General features: G+C 44.6%; 1 protein-coding gene across 6 annotated transcripts in view; it reads right to left on the bottom strand.

Moving 5' to 3' along the window:
- Positions 1–25,112, bottom strand: part of RALGAPA2 (Ral GTPase activating protein catalytic subunit alpha 2) — a 94,824-nt gene that overhangs the window by 45,656 nt on the left and 24,056 nt on the right. For 5 of the 6 annotated variants that reach the window (XR_010719902.1, XM_066178006.1, XM_066178005.1 and 2 more), the window contains exons 17-36: positions 24,774–24,914; positions 23,377–23,514; positions 22,789–22,871; positions 21,862–21,952; positions 21,543–21,716; positions 19,556–19,749; positions 18,986–19,084; positions 18,586–18,741; positions 10,844–10,972; positions 9,430–9,558; positions 8,693–8,751; positions 8,293–8,401; positions 7,822–7,932; positions 7,420–7,488; positions 7,115–7,252; positions 6,479–6,665; positions 4,957–5,728; positions 4,628–4,699; positions 3,589–3,712; positions 2,617–2,772 (exon numbers count right to left, since the gene is read on the bottom strand). Coding sequence is in view for 5 of the 6 variants with exons in the window: in XM_066178006.1 (XP_066034103.1) it covers positions 2,617–2,772; positions 3,589–3,712; positions 4,628–4,699; positions 4,957–5,728; positions 6,479–6,665; positions 7,115–7,252; positions 7,420–7,488; positions 7,822–7,932; positions 8,293–8,401; positions 8,693–8,751; positions 9,430–9,558; positions 10,844–10,972; positions 18,586–18,741; positions 18,986–19,084; positions 19,556–19,749; positions 21,543–21,716; positions 21,862–21,952; positions 22,789–22,871; positions 23,377–23,514; positions 24,774–24,914 (3,131 nt within the window). In the remaining variant the exon portion in view is untranslated. The remainder of the gene's footprint in view (positions 1–2,616; positions 2,773–3,588; positions 3,713–4,627; positions 4,700–4,956; positions 5,729–6,478; positions 6,666–7,114; positions 7,253–7,419; positions 7,489–7,821; positions 7,933–8,292; positions 8,402–8,692; positions 8,752–9,429; positions 9,559–10,843; positions 10,973–18,585; positions 18,742–18,985; positions 19,085–19,555; positions 19,750–21,542; positions 21,717–21,861; positions 21,953–22,788; positions 22,872–23,376; positions 23,515–24,773; positions 24,915–25,112) is intronic. The other variant, XM_066178007.1, reaches the window with a different exon arrangement.

The following is a 25,112-nucleotide window of genomic DNA, read 5'->3' as shown; positions in this document are numbered from 1 at the left end:
GCACAAAAACAAGGGGTCAAGTTCATCCCCAGTGGAAACGCACTTATTCTGGGGAATTCATACTAGAATTTAATTTATCCTTGCGTTCAGTAAAAATAAAGAACTACAGCAACATATTTAAGTAAAATTACTGCATCTGATGAATTCCCCAGCCCCAGAATTTATGGCCTTGCTGTGGCTGCCCAGGCCAGCAGGTGGACAGTCCTTCTCTTCATCTGGTTGCATGCTGACAGGGATGAAGTTTCTCTTGGTCTGAGGCAAAATAAGCAGAGAAGAAATCCCAAGCAATCACAAAGATTTCAGAGATTAGGGAGAACCTTAGATCCCAGAGGGAGGGCAAGAAAAAAGAAGCCATGACCCCCATTGCATCCTGATGAAGTTTTCTCCTCCTAGCACCACTGTCCTGTAACACCAGGTACAGTTCAGTTGCAGGAGCAGGAACTGAATGAATGCTATGGGCTTCCATCTTTCTCTCCCACACTCCCATAACACAAAACCATTGGTGGCAAGAAGTAATAATCAAGAAACAATCTTTTTAACCTGGACATTCTGCCCCAACAATGTGAGGTAAGGACCTAAGCCCAGAGAGTTGTCTACCTTCCAGAAAGTGCAGTGCTTCTGAAATGCACTTTTTCTCCACTCAGAGCTGTAGTTCTGTAAAATCTGTCAACAATCCACGCTGATCTGCACAGAATTGCATGTTTGCTAACAACAGAGCTGTGACAAACTGAATGAAATTGTTGTGTGTGGAACCATGGACGAGTACACACTAAAAAGCCCTCTGGAAGTAACTTGGTCCACTGCTTGCAGCTCCTCCAGTCCATGAGCTTGCTCAGAGATTTGTCCTTCACTGGAATTCCGAGTTTTATCCTGGCAGGGTTCTATTCCTAGAGCAGATCTCAGGTTTTTTGAAAAGCAGAGCAATTCATTTGCTGTTATTGTCTGTGGACATCATGTGCTGGAGCTGGCCTGGTTTCCTGGCACTATAAAACTTGGAGACTGACAGCTGCTAAATCCTTTTGGTTTCTGTTTCTCACAGAGAAGGAATTCTCTTAGATCAAACACAGGGAAGACAAATAGAATAACCAGACCCTCAGTGTCTGTGAAGACCCCTAACATAGATGAGAATTAGGAGAATAAGTGGACTGTTTGCAGCTAAATTCCATTTTTCCCCTTGTGGTAGCTCTGCCACATTGTGCTGTCCTCTCCCAGGTGATGAATTACTCAACAGCCAGACCATATCCCAGCATCTTTGCCAGGCTTCCACAAAACCCAGGACTTACAAGGGAAGGTTAGACTAAATAAATGGCCACAGTTTGTGTAGGAAAAAAATAAGTCTGGGAAAGACATGGCAGCAGTTCTCAGACATGCATAAGTGTGCTACAAAATAATCTGCCCTTCATATCCATATGAAACAGAATAAGAATCAATGGGCTTAAATTGAAGAGAAGTAGGCACTACCAGAGATTTTTTTCATAGTACAAGAAGTGGAGCATAGGGTGTGGAATATGTTGCCTAGGGAAACTGTAAATCATTCATCACTGGAGTTATGGTCTAGCAGCTGGACAAATACTGGTGAGGAACAATAAAAATTGGACACAGAGACTCTACAGCCCTGTGCTAAAGACCACTGCTCCATCCTGAAGCACACAGTACTTTTTTCTGTAGCCTGGTATCCATGAAGGTAGTAAGTTAGATACAGAAAGAGAAACATATCACTTTGATGACTTTTTTTTTTTTAATGACAGCTACCACAATAAAAAAGACAAGATTGACTTTAGTACGAAACACTGGGCAATTTTTCAGAACCAGAGCAATTTTTCAGTAATCAGAGATTCCACCTTTATATTTCAAAGAAAAGCACACGTCACTCTGAAACCAACTGGACACCAAACACAGTCACTCAGTGACAGAGTTACAGACAATGCTCAGAGCAGAGCAGTATCCTATGGTGCACTGGATGCCTGCTGCAGCATTACAGATGCATGCTAACAACCTCTGCAGGACAAGTTGCCAATCCTAATTAAAAAGGTAGAGATTCGGTATGCCCCAAAAATCTTCTTTGAGTCTAACCAGCAGCTGGCAAACAACATAATCTGAAATCAATCCTTGTTAGGAAAGAAACAGTTAAGTACCGATACCAACAGAATTTTGGGCTGGGTTCTGGCTGTCTGAAGCAGAGGCTGCTTGTCAGAGTTGTGCCTAACAGGTTAATGGCTTGAACTCTGAGCTGGCTGTTTGGGTTCCTGAGCCTGTCAGCCCCTTTTCGCTTTGCTGTTCCACACAGGATGAGCTGTCTGGAAGGTTTTATGATGCTGCATTTGGTTGCTTTGTTCTACCAACCTACAACAGTTTTGGCAGGCAGACAATGTACAAATGAAATTATTGTTAATATTATTATTCACAGTTGTATTTGAGGCTACCATGGAAATGTTAATTGTGTTTCAGAACCCAGAATTTAGATGCCATTTAATTCAGCTAACCCAGCTGCAGAGCACCACGTGCCACTGCAGGGACAGCCTGCCAGGGACAGTAAGCAAAGGCTGCTTTCAGTTCAGACTTTCAAGGGAGCACTTGGTGACTGCAGTAGTGTGAAACACACTGGAAAGCCTTTACCTTTTTTGTCAGTGAGTCGTCCGAGTCAGAGGGCATCCTGGTGGACACATGGAAGATGATCTCCACAGTGGAGGTGGCATAGTAGGGCGCGGTCTGCCCCGTGCTGCCATTGCGCTGCAGGCCACCCATGAACCCGCCATGTGTGGACAGGTTGACCTGAGAGAGCCAAAGGCACAAACAGCAGCCATCTGAAAACACTGATGCATCATCAGGATTTGCCTCTGTATCAAGATGAATGAAATCACCACCCTAGGTTTCCATGTCCATCCCAGAGAAAAAGTCATCTTCCCCTACAGCTCTGTGATCTTTCAATTAGATTTGTCTCTCCCATGCCTGTATTTAATGTTTACTAAAAGTAAATCTCTCTGAACTAGGTCCTGAGTCATTATCTATCCAGCTATTTTACCTTCCTCCAGCAAACAGCAGCAAGGAAACAACAGCATTCTGCCATACATTGTGCTGGCGGCTAAGGGCTCTGTGGGGCTCAGTGCTCCCACTGCCAGGAACATCACAAAAGGCAGAGAGAAAAAGAACCAGAAAAACTACAGAACAAACTAAAGATTTGTACAACAAGAAAAAAACCTTAGAAGAAATTATTCCAGAAGTTTACTCAGAAGAAACACCTCTCTGAAGTCAAGCCTGAGTCCAAAGGCTTGTTTGTTTTCCCAACAGCACCAGCCTGGAGATTCTTCATGTCCCTGTGGATCCTTAAATGTGACATGCAGCTACTCTGGATTTCCCAAACACCAAAATGTTCATGGTATTTAGATTACAACACATCTTTTTGAACAAAGCAAATTAAACCCACACGTGTCAAAAAGAACGCCTGTGCTGAGTGTATGCTCTGATCATGGCAAGAGCTAAAAGCAGCCAAGCATTGGTACGCAGCAATTTTTTTTTTTTGTAGGTGTGAATTAAAAACTGCCCAGTGCCACCAGCAACCAGGTAGCTTGTCTAAATTATGACTCTTACCTCCCAGCCCAGCCCAGCCACAAAATCTTCATAGGCCTGGCTTCCCCTAGCATTGGCCAGGATGGAAAACTTGTCTTCCTGTCCCTCGGCGATGTAGAACACAGCAATCTTGTGAGTCTCACGACTGCCATGGGATGGAAAAAGAGATCAAAGTAAAATAAGCTTCAGCTCAATCATTTTTCTGATGCACACAAATACATCACTCACTTTCAGATTTCCCCCCATTTTTTTGTCACCAAAAATCTCACTGCAGAGATACCCCAGTTCCGAGAGCAGAGTCAAGCCTGGTTCTCCTGTGCATCAGTCACAGAACTGGTGACCAAATTCCAATTACGGGGTTAATGACTCAGATCTGTGCAGCACTGCACAGACATTGAGGTGGCACAGGTGTTAATGGGAGCATAATTTGACCAACAGAATTTTAATTACAGGGTGATGACATATAGGGCAGAAGAAATATTATTGACTTTCAGACCCTGGGCAGAGATTTACAAGGCGGACACGGACAGGGACAGCTGGCTTCTCTGAAAACACGCAAAGCGCATTTGATGTGGAAATTGTTGGGATAAAAGAAATTCAGAACTCTCAGAAATTATGCAGATTTTTTCAAACAGCTCTATGTCAAGTAATGAAAAACAAAATGTAACATTCAGAACTCCATTCTGCGAATTCCTGTCTGGGAAGCACTTTTAGGTGAATCACCTCTCAAAATACTGCTCCTGACACACGGATCACCCTGTAGAAAATACTGTCAGCTGAACCCAGGTCACAATCAATTTGATCCCTCCCCTCTCAGCTAAAGCAAACTTGAAAAAAACTCTGTCTTATTATTTGCCACCGATTTGGAATTCTCTGTACACAGAGAATGTGCCAGCACAGGTGGCTTCTCCATTCAGGCTACAGAACTCTGGAGAAACAAACAGTGCAATTTTTACACTAATATTTGGATTCAACAGGAATGAAGATTTGCTACTAGTGACTCATTCGTCCTCGGGAAACATGAACCTTATCAATGGTGTGTTCAGGACACACCACCTACCATTGACGGGAATCCAGATTTTTCAGTTCTCGCAGCAACTTTGAATTTTTCTTCAGTAGATGAAAGCTTTTCCTAAAAAGAAATAAAAAAGGTTTGAAGGCAAATGTAACACAGTGCAGACACAGTATTTTATCATCCAAATAGCAAAGAGAATTAACATGATATGATTTCTTAGGATTAGAATCGATGTCTATTTCAAATAATCACTGAAGTTCAAAACTCCGCTCTTACCCGCAGCTATACAGTCCCCACTTTCTTAAGTGTGTCTGCATTTGAGGGTAAAAAGTGAGAAGAGCACCCTAAGCATGTTCTGGATTCTCTCTTCCTACCTTCTATCCCAGGAGTTCATTCCCAAGTCGTTCAGCAGCAGCCTACAGAAATAAAAGGAGGCTTGGGGTTTGGCAGGAGGTGGTGGCTCCTGGTGGGCCACCCTCATGCTGCAGTCCAAGCTGCATTTTAGCATGAACTCCCTCTCCTGGGTACTCTGCCGCAGCAGGGCCTCAATGATGGCGCGCTCCTGCTCAGCGCTCATCCCACAGGGCGGCGGCGCTGGCTCATTCAGCTTGCGCTGCGGGTGTAGGAGGCACTCAGGGCTGCTGCTCCCAATCCTCTCCAGCAACTGGTCCAGGGCATCCTCTCCCTCCTCCGCCTGGGAGACATCACTCTGGGAAAAGATGTGCTGCTGCAGGTTGTTGGAGGTGGTGAAGGCACTGGCCACGCTGTAGAGCGGCAGGCAGCCCTCCAGAGGCCCATACAGGATCCGACCATCCCAGGAGTACTTCCCTGAGATATCCCTGACGATCACCCGCACGTCTGAGGGCACCGCTGCTGGGTTGGCATCCGCCTTCTTCTCGGCAGGAATTTGGAGGTAAGAGATAAGAGTGCTGTCATTGAACACGAACAGCTGCAGGTTGGGGCTGCGGAACACTTCCGAGCACAGCTCGGAGGACTCCACGTAAGAATTGTCGTGGTTCTCACTCAGGAGGCTGTGGAGAATGGCAGGGCCCCCACTGAGCGGGTAGTGGCTCAGGTGATTCACCAGGTGAGTCATGACCATCCGTGCAGTGAGAGGGATCAGTTCCAAATTCCTCCTCCTCTTCTCTGAAACCATCAAGGAAAACACAATGGATCAGTAAGAGCAGCAAGAGGCAATACAGAAGGAGCACCTGCAGATTTCTGCCACGTTGCAAGCAGCTTGCCCTATGTGACCTGCTGATCCTTCCTGTGCAAGGACAGATTTCCAACAGCTTTTCAAGAAATGCTACCTGTCCCACAGTTTTATTTTACTTCGCCACATCCCCACAGCCATCAGAGCAGGAGGGTGACACAGCAGAAAAGCCAAGACAAACTAGAGATGTCACTGCAAAGCAATGCTCCTCCATCCCTGGCAGGTGGGAAAGTCTTGTGTGAGGCAGGGAAAGACTTCCTGGATGCTCCTATGGTCCCCTCAGCACAGGCACATGCATCACATTTATTTTATAAAGTGACTGGGCTCTTGAGCTACTGCTGTGCCTCCACTTCTTCCATGGGAATGCTACTCTTCTTATAGCCAAAACCTCCTAATTTCTAGGGTTTTTCATATTCACTGTAAAACTATTTCTCTTTGGTTTACAGTGTTTCTCTTTCCCTTTACCTCTTCTAAACATAAATTTGTTTTAAGGAAGTAATGCAAACATCCTATCACAAAAGCAACTGGAATTCATCTATAGAGAGCCGTGCCTAATTTTGAAGGAACAGTTGCTACGTGCAGTAAGGAGAAGCTTGTTTCCAAGGCAGAGATGGAACCTGGAACATTATTTCCAACTGCTGCTCACACATGCTGGCCCAGCCCACACTGTGGGCATGCCTTACCTTCAGCCACGGTGAGCAGGTTGCCCAGATCGGTGGAGGAGGGGCACTGGGCTGGCTCCAAGGAGCTCCTGACATTCCCCAGTGGCAGGAAGGGGTCGTAGTCAGAGGAGGAGAGGTCGGACAGGCTCAGCACATAGTGGCTTTGCTGCATGTAGGTGCTAGAGCCATTGACACAGCAGTGCAGGACCTGCAGGGACAAAGAACCAGTGACCAACCTGGGACAGTCCCCAACACACACAGCAAGCAGGGCCTCCAGTTCTGACACAGTACACAACTCATCCATGTCCAAATTCAGCATTTTTAGATTAACAGTCTCCATCTGCACTGATTCTGTTCTTTTACAGCTCACTTCAGGGCTTGTTTTGCATTTTAACAGCCCACTTCAAATAATCCAAATATTTCTGCAAAGATTATTTTCCCCAGCTCATTGTTTTAAGCATTTTACCTTTGTCTTCATCATCCTCTATCTGTTCTACATCTCTAATCTTATCTGCTAAACATATTGCATTTGTAACTTCTCACCTGGATGACATTATTTGCTACTGCTTGGCAAAGCTGCTTCTGTGCCTTCAGGGTGTGTGAAAGGCATCTTTAAACAGCCAGGCAGAGTAAATCACCTTCCTTCCCCATACTCACTCTGTAAATATAATCCAGCAAAGGAGCTCTGGATGCATGTTGATCCTCTACAGCACCAGCAGACACAGGCTCCAGCAGCATTTTCATGGGCAGTGCCATGCACCAGTCCAGCAAGCAAAGCAGCAGTGAAACTATGAACTGAACAAGAACACGGAGCACTGTGTTTAGGTACATTCCATTAAATTCACCCACACTTTAGGGTATGAGTTAAAAAGGTTAAAATTCAACTCTGGTTCAGAGCAACCTCATTTAAAACCCCCCTCAAACAGCACAAAGAATGGAGACAGCTCTTTTCAGTGACACACCTTCTTATCTGCTTCTACAGAGGAGTATTCGGCACTGGGCAGGAGAAACGCGATGGTGGCCACCAGGATCTGCAGCCAAACAAATCAAGTGTCAGAAAGGCACTCAGCTTCTTCCTCTGCAGAGACAGACCTTTGCTGCACAGGGCATGGAACAGTTTAAGTTCTCCTAGGAGCATCCAACTGCCCGTGCCAGTCAATCTCCAAGTGAAAGAAAACATTTTACTGAGCATTTTGCAAACAAGTCACTACAAATGAGGGACCTACACTGGTCCAGGGAGTGTGGCAAGTACATCCCTAACAATAAAAAAAGCAGAAGTTCACAAAATCACAGCAGCCCAAGGAAGGGATTAAGACAACTTTGCATACGATTTTCATACAAACATTTTAAAGAACCTGACTTACTTCAGTAATTTTGCGGCACAGGGAGGATTCGTACTCCTGAAGCTTCTGCCAGTAAGTCACCAGCAGCTGAAGGACATCACAGGCTACCTGGGCTACCAGCTTGTTGGAAAACTGGAAGGAAAAAGGTGATTAAAGTCACATAAAACATCCAGATACAATACACTGCATTCTGTTTTTCTACATTTCATTACTTTGCATCTTTGCAAACAGTAAAAAAAAAAACACCTTAGTGTTGTGATATCACGTTGTCAGCGTTAGAAACCAGCAGGTTTGACGTCGTCTATATGATCTCTTATGGGAGTTTGCTGCGGAAGGACTCTATAGGCACACAGGCTATTTTTGCAAATATTCTGCATGCTTGCACAGGACACTACAGCAGCAGCCTGTGCCTCAGATCATCAGTGACTATTTGCCAAGTGAAAATGCCTTTTTTTCCCAAAGCACATCGATCAGAGCCCGCCACAGCAATACCTTCAGTGTCACACCTATGACATTGATGGCTTTCTTCACGTGAGGGTGGCTTGTGCTCTGAGTGAGCTCCTCACAGATCCACACGCCAAGGCCACAGATGGCTATGCATCTTTGTGAAAAGAAAAAGGGAGCTGGTCAGGCGATTTAGAGGAATATTTAGGGGATTAAAAAAAGGCAAATATGCACGAAGATGAGATCTCTCTTTCCCCTCCAACACGACAGCACCTTCATGGTGCAGAGTAAGACTCAATTTCACAGGAACAAACCACAAGGCAGCAGCAGAAAATAAGCAGCAAGAAAGACCTTTCCAAATCATAAATGGTTAGACTTGATAATGTTAAAGGTCTTTTCAAACCTAACCAATTCTGTGTTTCCCCATTTCTTTTACTTGGTATTTTACCTTGCAGCTTCACTTGGCTCCTCTGTAGCATTCTTCAATAAAATACTTATGAGGCAATACTAAAATAACAAAATAAATTAGAATAAGCATTTTTTTCATACACCTACTTTAAAGGAATTTAATTCTGACATAGTTACAGGTGAAGTCGCTTTAATTCTCTGTCTGTTACTAACACATCTTTACCTCATGCCAACTGTATTATGTCAAGGGAGAAACACCAATTACAACTCAAATATACAGGCCCTTGAGGACAAATCAAATCAGCTAACAAGTCATGTACAGGCAGCAAGAGGAAATCAATTCATTTACAGTGTCAAGGGGCAGTTATAAACAACAAGTGGTGGTCACTCCATACAAACTGTAGTGTTTAGGTTCTAACCAAAACATGTTATGAGAAATTTAGTGTATTGTTTAGTACAGAAAAGCCAAAACCGTCTTAATTTTAGAAGTAAGACCCCTCCAGTGACTCTCCAAGGCCTGATGAAGAAGCAAGAACAGGAGCCAAGCACGCGAAGGGATTTCTGCGCCCTCTCTGGTTCTGCCTGCTCCGGCCACGTGAGAACTCAGGGATTTTTCCCCAGTCATCCCTAATTTTGAGCAATAGATCACTGCAGTGCCTCAAGTTTATCAACAGCAACAAAGGCTTGTGTGAGCTCAACCACATGGGCAGGAAGAAAGTCACTGCATAGTGAAACCAGGTTAGGTTACCTGAGGATTTACAATAAATGCAGCTTTACCTTCATATCTGCAGTTCCTGTGATGCCCTCGCTGGCTTCTGAGATGGGTCCCAGTTGTGGGATTCCTTGGAAGGTGTTTGGGAAGCACACAAGAGCACCAAGGATGGTGTGAGCTTCGGAGCGGGGAGCCTGGCAAATGGCAAGTAGGCAGAAATAGTCACTAAAAAAATATGCACTAATATAGTCACTGAAAACCCTTCACACGTGGAGATGCCTCCAGCTCCAAGACCAGTGTGCACTGCCGTACTCAGCCTGCTGGATTCACAATGCAGCATTCAGCTGTCCCAGGGAACACATTCCAGGACCTTTTCTTCTGCAATTCTAGCAAGAGTTGGATGTAAGCAGTACCTAACATACACCTTCCTGCCCGTGCTTTCTCTGCTGTGCTGCTCTGTTCTGGTGAGGCTAAGCTGCCCCTCCACTGGCACCAGGCCCCACTTCTGAGCACATTCTATATCTTTAATACTTCCCCTCATTACCCAATCTGACAATCAGCCATCTGATGCCAACAGAAAGTACAGAACCCCTCTTGAAGAACAGCTGAGTGAGGGGGTGAAGCATTAATCCAGCACTGCTATGAGGTGATCCTGTGGCACAGAGAGTGGGTGCAAGAACCCACTCACACTCGCTGCATAGGTGATTCCAATGTGCAGAGAGATCCCGACTCCAATAAAGCCATCAAAAGCATGACGAGCTATAAACATGTTAACTACTGTGTGCTGTTGAAAATGCAATGCACGACCAGTTTCATGCATGCAGGAGAAATGGAAGGGGATGTTTTAGTTTGCATTTTTTCCACGGAAAATTGAGCATCCATTTCTTATTAGCATTTAAGCTTTGGATCAACAGTGAAGCTGACCAAGCTCTTTGAGGGCCATGGAAGAAGTGTGGCTGGCTCACCATTCCAGCTCTGCTGAAACAGGAGAGGGCTGTGGGCCTGCGCAGGGCCACCTGCTCAGCCACACAAATGTCAAGAGCAGCAGCAAAAGCCCTGAGCCAGAACAGACAGAAAGGTCTCCTGAGCTGGTGTTTCACATGCAACAGAGCTTTCCTGTTTCTCCCAGGACTGCCAGACCTTTACCTTTATTTTGGCAACCCCTTGCTGATTTGCTCTTTTACTTATCCTTCAATAATTGAATCATTTAGAGTCACATTTCTGTTAGTGCTGACATTTAGCCAGAGATGCTGCATCACCCAGAGAGTTCCCCACTCTCAATGTTTGCTTGCTGCGGTGGCACTCACAGGGCTCTGCGGGTACACAGAGAGTCACCTAGGACATGCTTTTCTCACACCTCAGCCTTTGAATCAAACACCTCTGCAGCACCAGAGTGTTGCCTTATCCCAGGATTTCCTGCCCCAGCTGGTCCACCCTGAGAGCCCAGTCAGCAGGCTGTGCCAAGCCAGCCGCACTCACCTCCGGCACGTCCACGCTCAGCACACGTGCTGCCGCCCCTAGGAAGTCCCCAATCAGCATTGTGAAGCCTGGCAGCCCCAGGAAGAAGAACCAAGGTGGGCAGTGCTTTATAACGATGTTCAGGATGTCCTGCAAGAGAAGGTACTCGTGAGAAAAGCCAGGAAGGCTGAAAGCAAAAGGGAGAGTTAGAGAAGATTTAACTTTGAGGTTCCCTAGTCCCACACTGATCGAGGTGCAAATTCCCAGAGCTCTGTGTGCAAACTGACCTCCACGTAATCACCTCCTCTCACTTCAGGGGCGTGTAGTACCCAAAGTGCATTTGGTATTTTGGTAACATTTGTACCCCTAAATTCCTGTTCAAAGCCCACACCACCATTCATGTCTCTTTGAGCCTAAGCACAATCATTCTGTTAAACAAGACGTTGGATTCAAGCATCCAAACATGTAATGGATTTAAGATGAAGCACTGCAGCAGTCCAGAGGAGTGACTTCCTCAAATCTCTCAGAATTCTATGCCACAAGAACATGAGCTGCCTCCAGGCCTGCTCCCTGTGCCCTGAAGGAACAGACAGCAGCCCCAGCTTTGCTTGCCATCACCTGGTGGTGGAGAGTATATAAAGCATTTCATCTTTAATCATTTCACATTTCAAGTCTTCACAGTCTCTCCAAACTAGAGCAAAGATCCTATGTATGAGTTAAGATTTCTTCCCTGCAAGCTTTCAGCAGGTTTAAAATTAGGCATAAAATGTATCTAACCCTTACCTGCAACACTGTATTTGCTGACTAGTTACCTCAAGCTATTTCTATACTGACTAGGTAATTATTTTCCATTCAATAAAATTTTGAAAAGTTGCAAAGGAAAACCCTTTTCCACATCCATCTTTACTGGTTTCATGATGTGTCAAGGACAGCCTGAATTAGAGACCCCCTGAGAATGTGTTCATGTGCTCAATCTCCACAGCAGAAGCTAAAGCTGACAAACCCAATTTTCTATACATGAAGAGATGCTTTAACATTGCCACTATTTTCTCAAAGCCCTGCTAAACACCTACACAGCCCCTACTTAGTGCTCCACCAAGTGTCTGCAACACCAGTATCCTACGAAATAACTGCCATATATTCAAATAAACAGTATTAGTCTTCAACATAGTAGCAGATAATGCTTTCACTTTCCTGAATAAGCTAAAATGCCACTCAAGTTAATGTTTAACTTGTTTTCATCACTTCCTGTTATACATTTTGAGTCAATATGGGTCAATGCAAACATTGAGAAGCACAGCAGATGGATGCAGCTGCTCATAAAGCGGGTGCCAAACTCTCGGTCAGCATAGAACAAAGGACCTACCTTGTTATAATTAAGGGCTGATTAACGCTCTGTGCCAATCCAACACAGCGCACCTGTACAGCAGGGCCAGGTAGGGCTGGGATGGCCCCTGAGCAGGGCAGCAGATGGAAGCAGGCTGCTGCTGACATGTGCCACAATAAAAGAGCCCAGGTTAGCCTGGCCAGGGAGGCGGTGGCACAGGGAGCTGCTCCAAACAACTGCATTAACTCCTGTCCTCAGCCAAGCACTCCCATCTGTCACACACCAGGGCACGGATCCCAGCCACACTCCCTGCACAGAACACTACCCATAAGCAGGGGGCAAGGAAGAACCACAAAACAGTTTCCTGTCATACACGAATGCTGTGACAGCACATATGGTCCAAAAGGCTGCAGGGATCTACTCACAGGTTATGAGATGTAGTCCTGTTAAAAATAGAGCATTTTCCATAGCGAGAAACCTTTCAAAAATTCCCTTTGAAAAGCTCTTGAAGCAGTCCTCAGCTTCCCTTTGAATTCCCAGTACTGGCTGCTGGCTGCAGTGGCACACACCCAGAAACCATGTCCCGAGGGAGGGCCCAACACAAACCTGCTCAGCTGGGCTCACCCTGGGCACTGAGCACATCACCCTGCGCTCTTTGGACCACTGCACTTCAACTTGGGCCAGGCAGACTGTCCCCTGCCCGTGGCACCACTGCTCTGCTCAGACAAGGCCAACAACACCCCAGGAGAGTGCTCAAGGTAGCCTGCCAAGTTTGTCCCCTTTCCCAGTCAGCAAAGCACTCTGCTCACAACAAGACAGGATTTGGGGCAGCAAACCAGGGACTCGGGGAGCTTATCAGCAGAGAGAGACTTGTAAGAAGGTGAGGGAGTCAGGACATCTGTGCTATCAGCGATACAGCAAAATCAGGTAATTCAAACAGAGCCGGGCTTCCTTCCCTCCCTGCAAACGTAAACTCTGGGCAGCAGCTCCCAGCCTGGTCAATGAATCACTTTAATTGAATGCTATGTACACAGCAACTGGAAAACACAAGCCATAAGAAAAACATATGGTGATGGCCATGGAAATTGGTTTACTCATTCTGCACAGTGTTGTTGCTTTACTTCTTTCTTAACTGACCTTTAGAACAATGAATGTGTAAAATAATTTTGGTTTATTATAGTTCCAAACCTTTCAGCAATTACACAAAATGAAAATTTAAAAGGAAGTATTCATTCTAGAAGCATTTCCATTGTTTACATAATTGCACAGCTATAATTTAGTGTTCATGTTGTTAAAGAAAAGTGAAAACAAGGACTATTATGGACTATTTCAATTCAGAATGATGCTTTGTGGTGTTAAAACTGGGGAAGAGGGGAGAGGAGGGGGAAATCACATGCATGTCCTTCTCAAATGCATTAACCCTATAAACAGCATCATATTTCAGTATAGGTTAATCGAGTAATTCAAATTATAAGGTCGCAAGCATCCACTGAGTAAGAGAAATAAATTTATGCAAGCTCACTGAAAGGGCAATTGCAAAAATATTCTTCACCTAATTGTTGTTCAAGTTTTGCAGATTACAGGTGTAATCGAATAGCCTGCCAGCTGCCTTCCTCATGTTTCCAATTGTCCCTTGACAGGAACAACACGGATTTTTCACTGAAAGTTCAATCTGTTCCTCACTGGCAGCTGAGATCCATGGCATGGTAAAGATTATTAATTTACAGAAGACTTAAGACTTCCCTTTTCCTTTTCTACTTTAAAGGAACAAATGCTTCCATTTACTTATAGCAAGTTTTCCTACCTACCATGACATTTTAGGTAAGAATTAACTTGTCAAAAATTAGGTTTCAACACAAATTTACGAAGTATTTTGACAACCTCAGGAGACCCAGGATTAATTTATCAGAAAGCTCCATTTCAAGGAGCCCAGCCCCAAAACAGTTACATTTTATAGCCCAAGTCCCTACAATAGAGGGAGTTTTCTAAATTTCTTCTGTTTTGGAGCATGTCTGATACTTTCACAAGTGGGGAGAGCACTGGGATAAAGGACTGGAATAAATATTTTGGTTTGTGCACAAACAGAGCATTCCCAGAGCACGCAGTGGATAGAGGGACAAGGGTGTGGGTGCCAAGGCCCCATAGCTCTGCCTGGAATGTAGAGGTGGCTTTGTGTCGCCACGGCACCACCTGGAATGTGGAGGTGGATTTGTGTCCCCACGGCACTGCCAGGAATGTGGAGGGTGGAGGTGGCCTTGTGTCCCCACACACATCTCTCCCAAGTGCCCATGGCAGCACCACTCCAAGCTCTGACAGACAGAACACTGACCGCAAAACCAGAATTTGGGTGGGATGGATGCAGGTTAGGAAGGGCAAATGAACTGAAGCAAAATAAATGGAAAAGAAAAGTACCAAAATCATTCCCAAATGCACAGTTCCTGCAGTTGGCAGGACCTGACTCCTCCTTGCTTCCAGTCAATCTTCTAGTTCTTTTCTCCAGCACTTCCCACTTAGCCTGCTCTGGGCGAGCAGAGGGGGATGTGAGAGTTCCTGTGAGACCCTGGCATTTGGACTTTTGTTTGTCCCTACTGGAAACGTGCTGTCTGTTAACACTTTTTCAAAGCACTCAAAGCACATAATGGGAGCACACAGGCAAATTTTCTACAGAAAATGAGAGAAGGGGTGGATTAAAAGCAGGAGAAAATTGTGGCAGCCATTGGAAAGAAGTCTTGAGAAGCTAAAATAGGGGAATCTAAGCCTTCACAGACTACATTAAGGTTTTTTCCTTTTAAATGGCAGTCTGGGAAAGAAACTAAATGGCACGATAGTTTCTGTACAACCAAGTGCCCTCGTGTGCAACACCATCAGGCAGAAATCCAGGCAAGAAACACCCATTCCCAGGGGACAAAAACAAAGCCACTCATTTATTGTACATGGCTGCTGCTGCTGCATGCTGCTCCTGGCTGCTGAGTGACAACAGGACAGAAAGATACAAAAGCCCACAAATGCTGGGGTTTTTTTAAATGTCAGACCAATGCTAATACAAACAGGTAATTAATGACTCCTCTGGGCAGCTCTGCTGAAAAATGTTTCCTATTACAAATTAGCCATTTCCCACCCAGAGAGCTTCAGTGGATGTTTCTACAGATGCTTAGAGCTGCTGCAGCTTCCTTTCCATCATAAACGACAGTGCCTTTGGAACAAATTAAGAGGCTTATGGACAACGGGGACTGGTAGCTGAGCACTCTACTGACAGAGCTTCTCATGCACAGCATCCTTCCACTGCTAAAAGGAACTGAGCTAAAACAAAGCTGCTGAGTGCCCTGGCTGCAGCTAGGCCGTGCTCCACAGGCAGGCCTGCTGCTTGTGCTGACATTTAATCACCCAGGACATCTGCCAGCTCAGCTGGACTACGGCAATTTTCCGTTTATTCTGTATTTAAAGTTTGTTCTGCTCTTCATATCACTGAACTGAAAAAGCCACCAGCAGAGTCTCCTTCCTTGGCTGTCCATTGTCCTTTCCACAGAGAACCTCTGAAGTCTCAACCTTTGATTATGTTCTCTAAAAACCTAGGTATCCTACTCCAGAGGTCCTCTGGCAAGAAAGTATGACTGTACTTTAATTAAATTTAGTTGTTAAACTCACCCCCAAAGTCAGGAGTACAAGTGACCTCCTTGCTCACTTTGCAGGTAATCTCTGAGTGCCAGGTGACACCTCAGTATTGGTGGCAGGTGGCACCAGACACAGTAACTGATGCTCACCCTTTTAATAATGTGAGTGGCTAAAAAACAACACTGAGCAGTGGAAGGTTGAAATCTGAAAAAGGATTGAAAACCTGCCTCTTTTTACAGTGTCCCTTCTAGGTAAGCATCACACCTGCATTGCCTTCTCCTCTCAGACTATGAGCAGAAAGTTAGATAGAAATAAGAAACAGCGACACAAAACTCCACAGAATTCTTAGGAGACAACCACCAGCAACCTCAAAGAATTATTTAACAGCCAGAAAGACTCGAGTTGAAGAATCACAATTATGCCAACAGTAGATTTTCTGACACGTGTTTGTAGCTTTTTGGGATTGTGTTTTGGTACTTTTGTTATTCAGCAAAAAGGGGGAAGCTGTGGAGCAAGGAGACGCTTATCAACTTTTTCAGGTGAAGGAAGCAAAAAGTACTGTTACAGTAAGCAGCCAGCAGCAGTAATAAAACAGCAATAATAAAATACATTTCTTTTCATGGTTCAGGTATTTGTAAAATCTGTGCATTGCAGTGTCAGAGATTGGGTTGATTAAAAAAGTTGCATTTATTACCCAAACCAAAAGACACATCCTGCAGCAGTTGCTGGAACAGTTTTCCAACTATTAGGCTCACCTGGCAGCAGAAGGCAGCTATGCCCACCCAAACTGCAGCAGGCTATCCCACAGCATCCCTACAAACCACCCCCAGAAACACTTCCTGATTTCCAACCCCCTAACCACAGGTGAAGTACCCTCCCTAACTCCCAGTGTGGTAGTGAACATGCCAGCTCCCTTTTCTTCGTGCTTCCTTTCTTTCACAGCGAGGGAAGGCTGTGAGCCTCAATGAGTGCCACTCAGAAAAAAAACAGGAAGAAAGCCCAGAGTGGCCCAGCAGCAGAGCAGTGCCACAGGTTGGAGCACTGCAGGAAAGAGGCACTCCATAGATGGTCACTCGGCTCCTGACCCCAGGTCCCTCCATGCTCCCTGACTGAGGCTCACTCCCTGCGGCCACTGGTGTCAGCGCTTCTCCCACCTGGAAAGGTGATGCAATCCTTGCAGAGAATTGTTTGCCTCTCCAGAGATGTTTGCTGTTAGATGCTTCCACATGGACAAATTAGCTGCAGCTCACTACCCTGCTGTCTCCTCTGCTGAGCTAATTGCTACATCTTGGGCTTGGAGCACTGTGGGAGCTCCCAATAAGATACACCCTCACACTACTCTTTTATGCACCCCCAAGACTGGGCTGCAAAGCTAGGCTGCACTTGCTGGGAATGACACTGTACTCATTTATTGAGTATTCAAAATCGGATTATTTTGTTTTTCTACCAGCACCAAAAGCTACATAATGCAGCAGCAATTTCCTATTCACACATTCTTAAGTGAGTGAGAAGTGAAAAGAGAAATACAGTTCAAAAAAACATTTGCCAAGCAAGCCAACATACTGAAAACCATTCAGGTCAAGGAGGTTCCTGACTGAAATACTTTTAATTATGTAACCATCTAAAAAGCTCTTCTGAAGTAGCCAAGGTGATTTTCTAGAGCTAGGCTGTCTTTCTGTGGCTTTTCCACAGAAATGCTAAAAGTTGCACTAGTGATCCATACAGAAGGAAAATTCCTCCACGAGACACCTCCTACCCTTCCTTCTGTGAACAATCCTTACAAGGGAGAAATTTATGCCTGTGCTTAGCAGACAAACCCAATCTGTGCTAAAGAGGCCACTCCCAAGTTTATTTTGTTTCTGAAATCTTGGAAAGCATGCTAGGATCCCTGTTCCAGTGATCCTGTGCTCTGTGATTCCACACCCTCTCTGATAAAAAGGCTCTTGCTCTCTGAGCACCCAGCAAGCACCTTGGAGCCAATTGCCCTGGAAATACAGGAGCAGGAATAAGGATCCTGCTTCCTATCAACACCTGCTCCAAGGTACTGCCAGTTAACACCTCATCCAGTTCCACAGCTAAGGCAACTGTGGCGGGAAGGACACGCACACACCAGCCAACCTGTGGTCAAGTGTGCCACCAAGAGGCAAACAGAGCCACCAGAGTGGGGAGCAAGAACAAAGAGCAGCAGCAGTCTGCAAAATATCCAGGGTAACCACCGAGGGATGGACAGTGTGGGGCTGCAAAATACCCGGGGAGCCCTGGAGAGATAGGCAGCTGCAGCAGGACTTGTAGATTTTCCAGGAGAAAACCCCTGCCTCTCTATTCTTATCTATTTAAAAGGAGTGTTTTCCAAATGCTCTAACTTTTCAGGAGGGAAATCAAGGGGCAAGAGTCTGGTAACCATTCCTTTTTTCCCTAGTCCATTTCAGAAACAATCAAATCTGTCTGGTTTCCTAAAGGCACCATCAGCAACTCCCAGAATTTCCTGAGGGGTCCCTGTGCCCTTTGCTACCACCCCCAGCAGAGCTGCAGCCCTTGCTCTCGTTCCTACAGCTATAAAAACCTGGAAATAATTTTTATTTTGTCCACAGAATATTTCTTAAGAGTTCCCATGAGCACTGAGCTGTTTCTGTGAGACAACCATCATCTAACAGCCCAACTAAGTCTTTTCCTCACCTCACAACGAACACTTCATTCCTGAGGCCAGCCCAGGACAAGAGGACCCAGAATAACTTCTTTGCCCACAGCTACAGCAGCAGGTTTTGGCAGCACCTCCTGCTACCATAGCAGAGGGCAGCACTGGCACAGGAAGCACAGCTCGTACCTGATCCTCGCTGGTCAGCCCCAGGCGCAGGACAAAGTAGAAGTGTACCAGGAAGTCAGAGTTGGGCAGCAGGTCCTGGCGCCGGCTCATCATGGTGCAGAGCAGCCGGAACGCCTGCAGCTTCCCCTCCTTGTACTCGCTGGGCAGTGTGGCTGCCTGCAACAACAACGGATTATGCAGCACTCCTTGCTTTCCCCTCCAGCCAGCCCATGCAATGCGTCTCCAGCAGCTCTCCCACAAAGCGCACGTTAACTTATATTCAGCTCCAATGAGCATTTTCGGGGCACTTGCTGTCTTGGCCAGCAGTGATTGTGAAAGTTAAAAACAAGGCAACTAAATATATACCCATTCAGCTCTGATATAGAAGAAAATACTCCTGTGTGAAACTTTCAGAACTGACCTTGAATAGCCATGATGCAAATATCCTGAGAGGTGGGATCAGGACGGGAGGAGAGGGAGTCGACTGATTGTCCACACTGATAGCGAGGTTGTCCCGGATCTAATTGTTTTTAAAGAAGAGTGTTAATAAAACCAGTATCTGTTTTAATGCCCTTTTTTTCGCATGATTATGTTTTAATTTTACTTTATTTACATTCAGGCACTACACCCAGGACTATACAGAGTTCTCAATTCAGCCAAAGCCACCAGGAAAGCCTGTTCTATGCCGCTGCTCTCTGGCCAAAGCAAATGTTACCGGTTTGAGTCACACTGTGGGCTTTCACACAAATACCAATGTCTGTATTTTTTTTTTCTTTGCTACTGTTTCCTCACCCCATCTAAATTCTCTTGTCATTGGACAGGATTCTCTGTTGGAGTTAGCTGCTGGAAATCAAACAAGACAAAGTTTCCTTTACATCAGAGGCCTCCCATGCCATGCTTATGCTCCAGGTGCTAACACTGAATCCCATTTAATAATCATTTCCACAACAAAAGAAACATGTCATTATCATTAGCTCTAAGTATCACATACCTTTGCAAGTTTATACCACAGCTCATAAAGATAGCCAAAAACTTTTGCATGGATTTTAGGTGACTGTATGTTGTTCACATCTCCGAGAATTCCCAGGATCCTCCTCCACAGCACAGCAGCAGAATCAGGATGCCAACCTATAAGGCTTCCACCAGCAATTATACTGCAGTCATCAGCCAGAAATTCACTGCTGTCTGTAAATTTAAAGTGTTCCATTTCCACAAGTTAGAAATGCAGCCTAAGCATGAATTTGGTCCACAAAATGCGGTCATTACTCCTCCTAACCATCTTCCATCTCACAAGAATTCTCTCCCCCAAATCTCTTTCATTGCTGGAGCTGCTTGTGAGTCAAAGAAAAACACAGCAGCAAACAGAGTCAAAGGGGCTCACAGGCAACAGTGCCAGAGGGCACAGCACTGCCAAACCACACTGTCCCCACCCCAGAGGGCTTTTCAGGAGGGAGGCAAATGCAGCTAAATGCAACATTCAAGTACCTGAGGGATGTATTCGATCAGTAATAGGTAGTATTTCTATATTTATAAAAGTCTTTTTTTTTTTAAAGATCACACAGTGTAGCAAGACCTGGCAATGCAACTAGACAAAGGAATAAGAAACCACAGCTGAAGAGCCTTGAGGAATATGCTCAGGCATCACACAGAGCAGCTCCTGAGCGAGCAGAGTGCACAGAGAGCAGGGCTTGGAGAAGACTGTCAGGGTATATGGGATTTATATTCTTAAATGTTACAAACCCACACTGAAGTGCACATTTTAATGACAAGAGCTGGCAGCTGCTCTCCTGTCCCAGGCAGCAGCACAGCCACATTTGAAGGTGTACCTGCAACAGCCAAAGCATAGAGGGAGGTTGCAGGAAACCTCTACACAGGCAGAATTAAACAACTCATGTCCTCTGAGGACTCAAGGAAGGTTAGTGAAATAAAAGGCATTTTAGATGCTTTTATGTCTGAATATATTTAAAAAACAACTTTGGGAATATTTTCCCCCTTTTTTTGTGTTGTAGCATTACAAAGTCCCAAAGTGCTAAACCAGGTGTTATTCATTAAGAACATTAGAATGACATTTTACAGATCCGTGCTCAGGGAAGTGACATCTCTGCTGCTTAGTGGTGGTGTCAGTGTTGTTCTGCCTTACCCCATCAGGTTTCCACAGCAAATCAAGCTGTGACTTGACTGAGAGGCAGGAACACTGTCAAGGGCACTCTGGCTCTGCTGGGCAATGACACATCTGTGACTCCACTCCTCCTTTCACTCCACATTACCTGCCAGGTAACCTGTGGTTCCTTCTCTTTGTACCCCCCAAAGGAGCAATTCTTGCACCACAGCCACAAACAACAAATGCATCATCAACAATCATCCTTACCATGGGCAGTGTTACCTTTTTCACAGCAGCAGTCTGAGAGGCTGGACTGGGTGTTCTGGTTCATTAGAGCACAAATATTTCAAAGGAAAAGTCGACATGAAAAAGTACCCTTGAAACTGCGCATCCATTAGGAAAGCAGCCTGTAAAATACTCCTACATTACTGCATCCAGTTCCTGACCTAATATCTGACTCACTTCACTGGATGAAAGCTACCTTTACAAATGGCAAAGAATGAACCACTTATTTCCTATCAGTCAAAAAATACAGTGAGACATTTCCTCAGACCATGCTGCCATGAAATAAAACCTGTTCACTTGGAACATAAATTAGTTTGTTGTACTTCAACACTGGGGTAGGCCCACGAGTGCCCAGCTACCACAGCCTGGCTGGGCACTGTAAGAAAGCCAGTTGTTTTCAGCTGAGTGGGTGGTGGCTTTCTGCATCATCATTTATTGGCAAATCAATTGATGATCCAAATCCCTTCCACTCTGGGTGTGCAAAATCAATTTGAGTGAGCGTGATGAAGGGTGCTCACTTGGTGCTACATGTAACATAACCCAACTGAGGCACACAGATGTGAGCTCACATACAGTGTGGGGCCCATGGTACCTGTGAGGTTGGCAGGCTCCTGTGAGGGGCTGAGCTGGAGCCAGTTCGGTGCCACAGGATCCGCACCCGTGCCTGGCCCAGCCTCAGGGTCATCCTCAGCTGCCTGCCAGGCCACCAGTGCGATGTCCACATCAGCTGCACAGCCCAGGGACGTGTCACTGCTCACGCTCTCACCTGCAAACAGCACAGCCCTGCTCACACCTGCGCCCTGGGCTACGGGCAGCAGAGCGACCTGGAGAAGCATCTCGGCTGTCTGAAACAAAATCACAGCACTGATTTCAGGTGCTGCACTTGACAGAAGCACTCTCTGGGCACTCACTTTTCTCGCTCTCTCTGTAATACCCATGTGACTGCTGCAAGTCTGCTTTCAGATCCAACTCAGCTGTACTGCTGCTCCTCTGCATTAGCACCTGCAGAGAAAAAATTCATCTCAGCTTATACAGCCTTGAGCATTACACCACATTCTAGCAAATTTCACACCAACACAGTCATTAGAAATTAACCACGATCCACTCAAGACATTCTCATGAATATTCAGACTACCAAAGTGTTTGTCAACGTCCTTAGACAAAAAACAGGCTTTCCATTTCATTCTTAATCCTCACTTTCACACTTCAGTTCTCACACCAACAGGCAGGATTTTTTACCTATGTTTTTCAAACACACGTGAAATAATTTGTTAGGGTATTAAAAAAAAATCTTTCAGCCTCCATGTTTCACAGAGATGACCAGGCTAAGTCATTTATTGTTTCAACTGTTCACTCAAAAGTTGACATTAAAAATGTATGAAGTTTGTCTGTGCTAATGTCCACTCACACTAACATTTGCCATGCACGGCTGGTGATAGGAACTAACTGTGCTGAAGAGAACCATTTTCATCAGTACTTTAAACCATCAAACATTTATTCCAGTGTACTGTAGCTCTGTAATAGCCATGAATTATTTATCTTTTAAAAGTTATGAACCTCTTGTTGACATTTAATATTTAAAAAAAGGACCAATGCCTTGTGTAAGACTAGAACAGAGATAAACCTGCAGAAGCAGCTGATGAGATCAGGAGACACAAACTGATCACACCCAGCACGACAATAATGCACTACAGCTCCCTTCCAGATTTCATTCTAGAAATGGGATTAATCACTTTTCACACTTTCTTCTCCTAGAGTTTCTGAATGCTAAAAGGCATCTGATTAGAAAGAAAACACTGCTAGGATCTTATCAGAAATTACTTTTCGGTTTGCCTTACTTGCTCGGCTTCATGCTCCTTTTCACATCCTTTATTTTCCTGAACTGATTTGGAGTCTGAAGTTGAATTTCCAGCCTTTTTACCTAGAAGTTTCAGAAAGGAAACATTTGCAGGACAAAAATACACAGCAAGTCTCATGTAAATTTCAGCAATGTTTACACGTCTCATTTATACTTAAAGGCCATACAACACTTAAATGGGATACAAGATGCTTTGAAAAATCCTTCAGAAGCATAACATACTTACAGGAGAGGAACTGAACTCCAACTGCAACTTGAATACAGAAAATTCAAACGCAAGTCAGGTGAAAAAAGTCAAAGAGTTACATACAAAATGCAAACGCATTCCAGGTTTCATCTTTGGCCTCTCTGCTTAACAAAAGGTCACATTCTGCATTCCTGGTCTCTTAACTTCTTAAAAAAGGGTTCTTTCAACAACTTACCAACTATGCAGTGACTAAGAAAATGAGATAAAAAAACATTTTAGGGGAGAACTGGAAACCAAAGTAAGAGCAGCATTTGCAAGGCTGAACAAGTCTCAACACTTTTCCTTGAAAAACACAGTATTGCTGTATTTTATTAAAATTACCTTGAAAAAAATCAGATGGAATCTGATCTGCAATATCTGAAGTGCTGCTGCTTCGAGTTAGCTGCTGCTCTTGGTCTGCAAATGGGCCTGCAGCTTCTACTACTTCTGAATTTTCCAGCTGTTGAGATTCTTCAACATCTGTTGATTTAATTACAACACAACACATTGGCAGGAGCTCATATGTACGTCTTTGAACTCCTTGCCTAAGAAAGCTCTATGAAAAAGTGACCCTTGCAAATATTTAAAATTCCCAAGGTAAAATACACAAGTTGTAATTTAAATTCTATATTTATATAAATATCCTTAGAAAAACTGTAAAGTTTAGAGAGAGATGCAGGAGCAGCATAAAAGGTCTAGAAAAGGAGAGAAGTGATTTTGGGAGTTAACAAACAGAAGGAGATCCCATGAACAAAGCTAGGTTTTCCATACTGGAGACCCCAACTGGCCTCTGTTCATTGTGGAGACAGAAAGAACAGAGCAGAGGCAACAAAACTCTCTTAAATGCAGTGTGGGAAGAAGGCAGCTCCAGAAAGAGGGGAAGGGAGCAGGGATAAAGAAAGGCAAAAAATCAGAGTAAAAAAAGCTCTGAGCTACATATAACTTGGGCTTAGCTTATGAGGAACAAACTCAACCAGGTAGCTTTTGGTTTGGCTGTAACAGCAAATGAGAAACATAATGAGGAGAAAGGGGCATGAGAATTCCAAAGAGAAAGTAAACTGACATGCTGGGGAAGGAGCTACAGGAGCTCCTGAGATTGCGGAGCAACACGGCATTTGTAGGAATGCATTTCTCTTTGCATTTGGGGGAAAAAAAATAAAAGTGTTTCCATCCAGCAGTGTTTAAGTTCGAATATGGCTTTACTATTTAATAAACACTGTAGGTATTTCAGAAAGTTATCTCAGGAGGCATGTGCACAAAAACTAACATTTCCAGTATTTACTGACTTCAGCTGACTTTCAATGTCTTACAGAAAGCAATAAAATACAACATTCAATGCGATTGAGTAACTGGAACGATTTCAGCGTTTCCCCCAAGACAACTTGAGATGAAAACACACTAAAGATGTTTCACACAGCAGGAATCCCCATAGGGTAATAAAACAACACGTAAAAAACTCTTCTTTCTCTTGCTACTGCAGGTAATGACCCTGGGCAGGACTCAGGAGTCACAAATCCCTCCCAGGAAGCGAAACATGGATTTTATTACTTTAGGTACTAAGCAATGTAGATCTGATTGCAATTGATAGCAATCTTTAATATCAACATGAACAAAAACTGCTTTGCTTGCAATGCTGCAAACATTCTGAGAAGAACCAACCGGACAGAAAGGAAACAGACAGAGAGCAGTTTAAAAATATAAAGAACACCAACATCAAAGATGACTTTAAAGTACAGTACCTGACAATCTTTGAGAGCAAGAAGTGTAAGAGATACCAGGGAAGAGAGAGCTCACAGTGTGAAGCAGAAGAGGTACACTTTTAGCGGCTGGCAAAGCCTCATAAAGATGGACACAGTTGCTGATAGACTGGCTTCGCTTAGCTTACAGGAAAAAAACAGAGCAATAATTATATCAGGAGCAGAATGAAATATTGCAGTTCTGAGTGTCAAAACACAACAAAACCCAGTGTTTTGGGATAAAGCTTTACAACAGGAAGCGCAGGGGTTTCTCCCCGAGATGTAAGTTAATACTGTGCAACACTCTCACACTGAAAGGGCAATAATCAGCAATTTCTGATC

Source organism: Chamaea fasciata, unplaced genomic scaffold (assembly GCF_029207755.1).
Source record: "Chamaea fasciata isolate MVZ Bird 193981 ecotype frontalis unplaced genomic scaffold, bChaFas1.0.hap1 SCAF_3, whole genome shotgun sequence".
Classification (NCBI taxonomy): Eukaryota; Metazoa; Chordata; class Aves; order Passeriformes; family Sylviidae; genus Chamaea; species Chamaea fasciata.
This window is presented reverse-complemented; position numbering and strand designations above follow the sequence as displayed.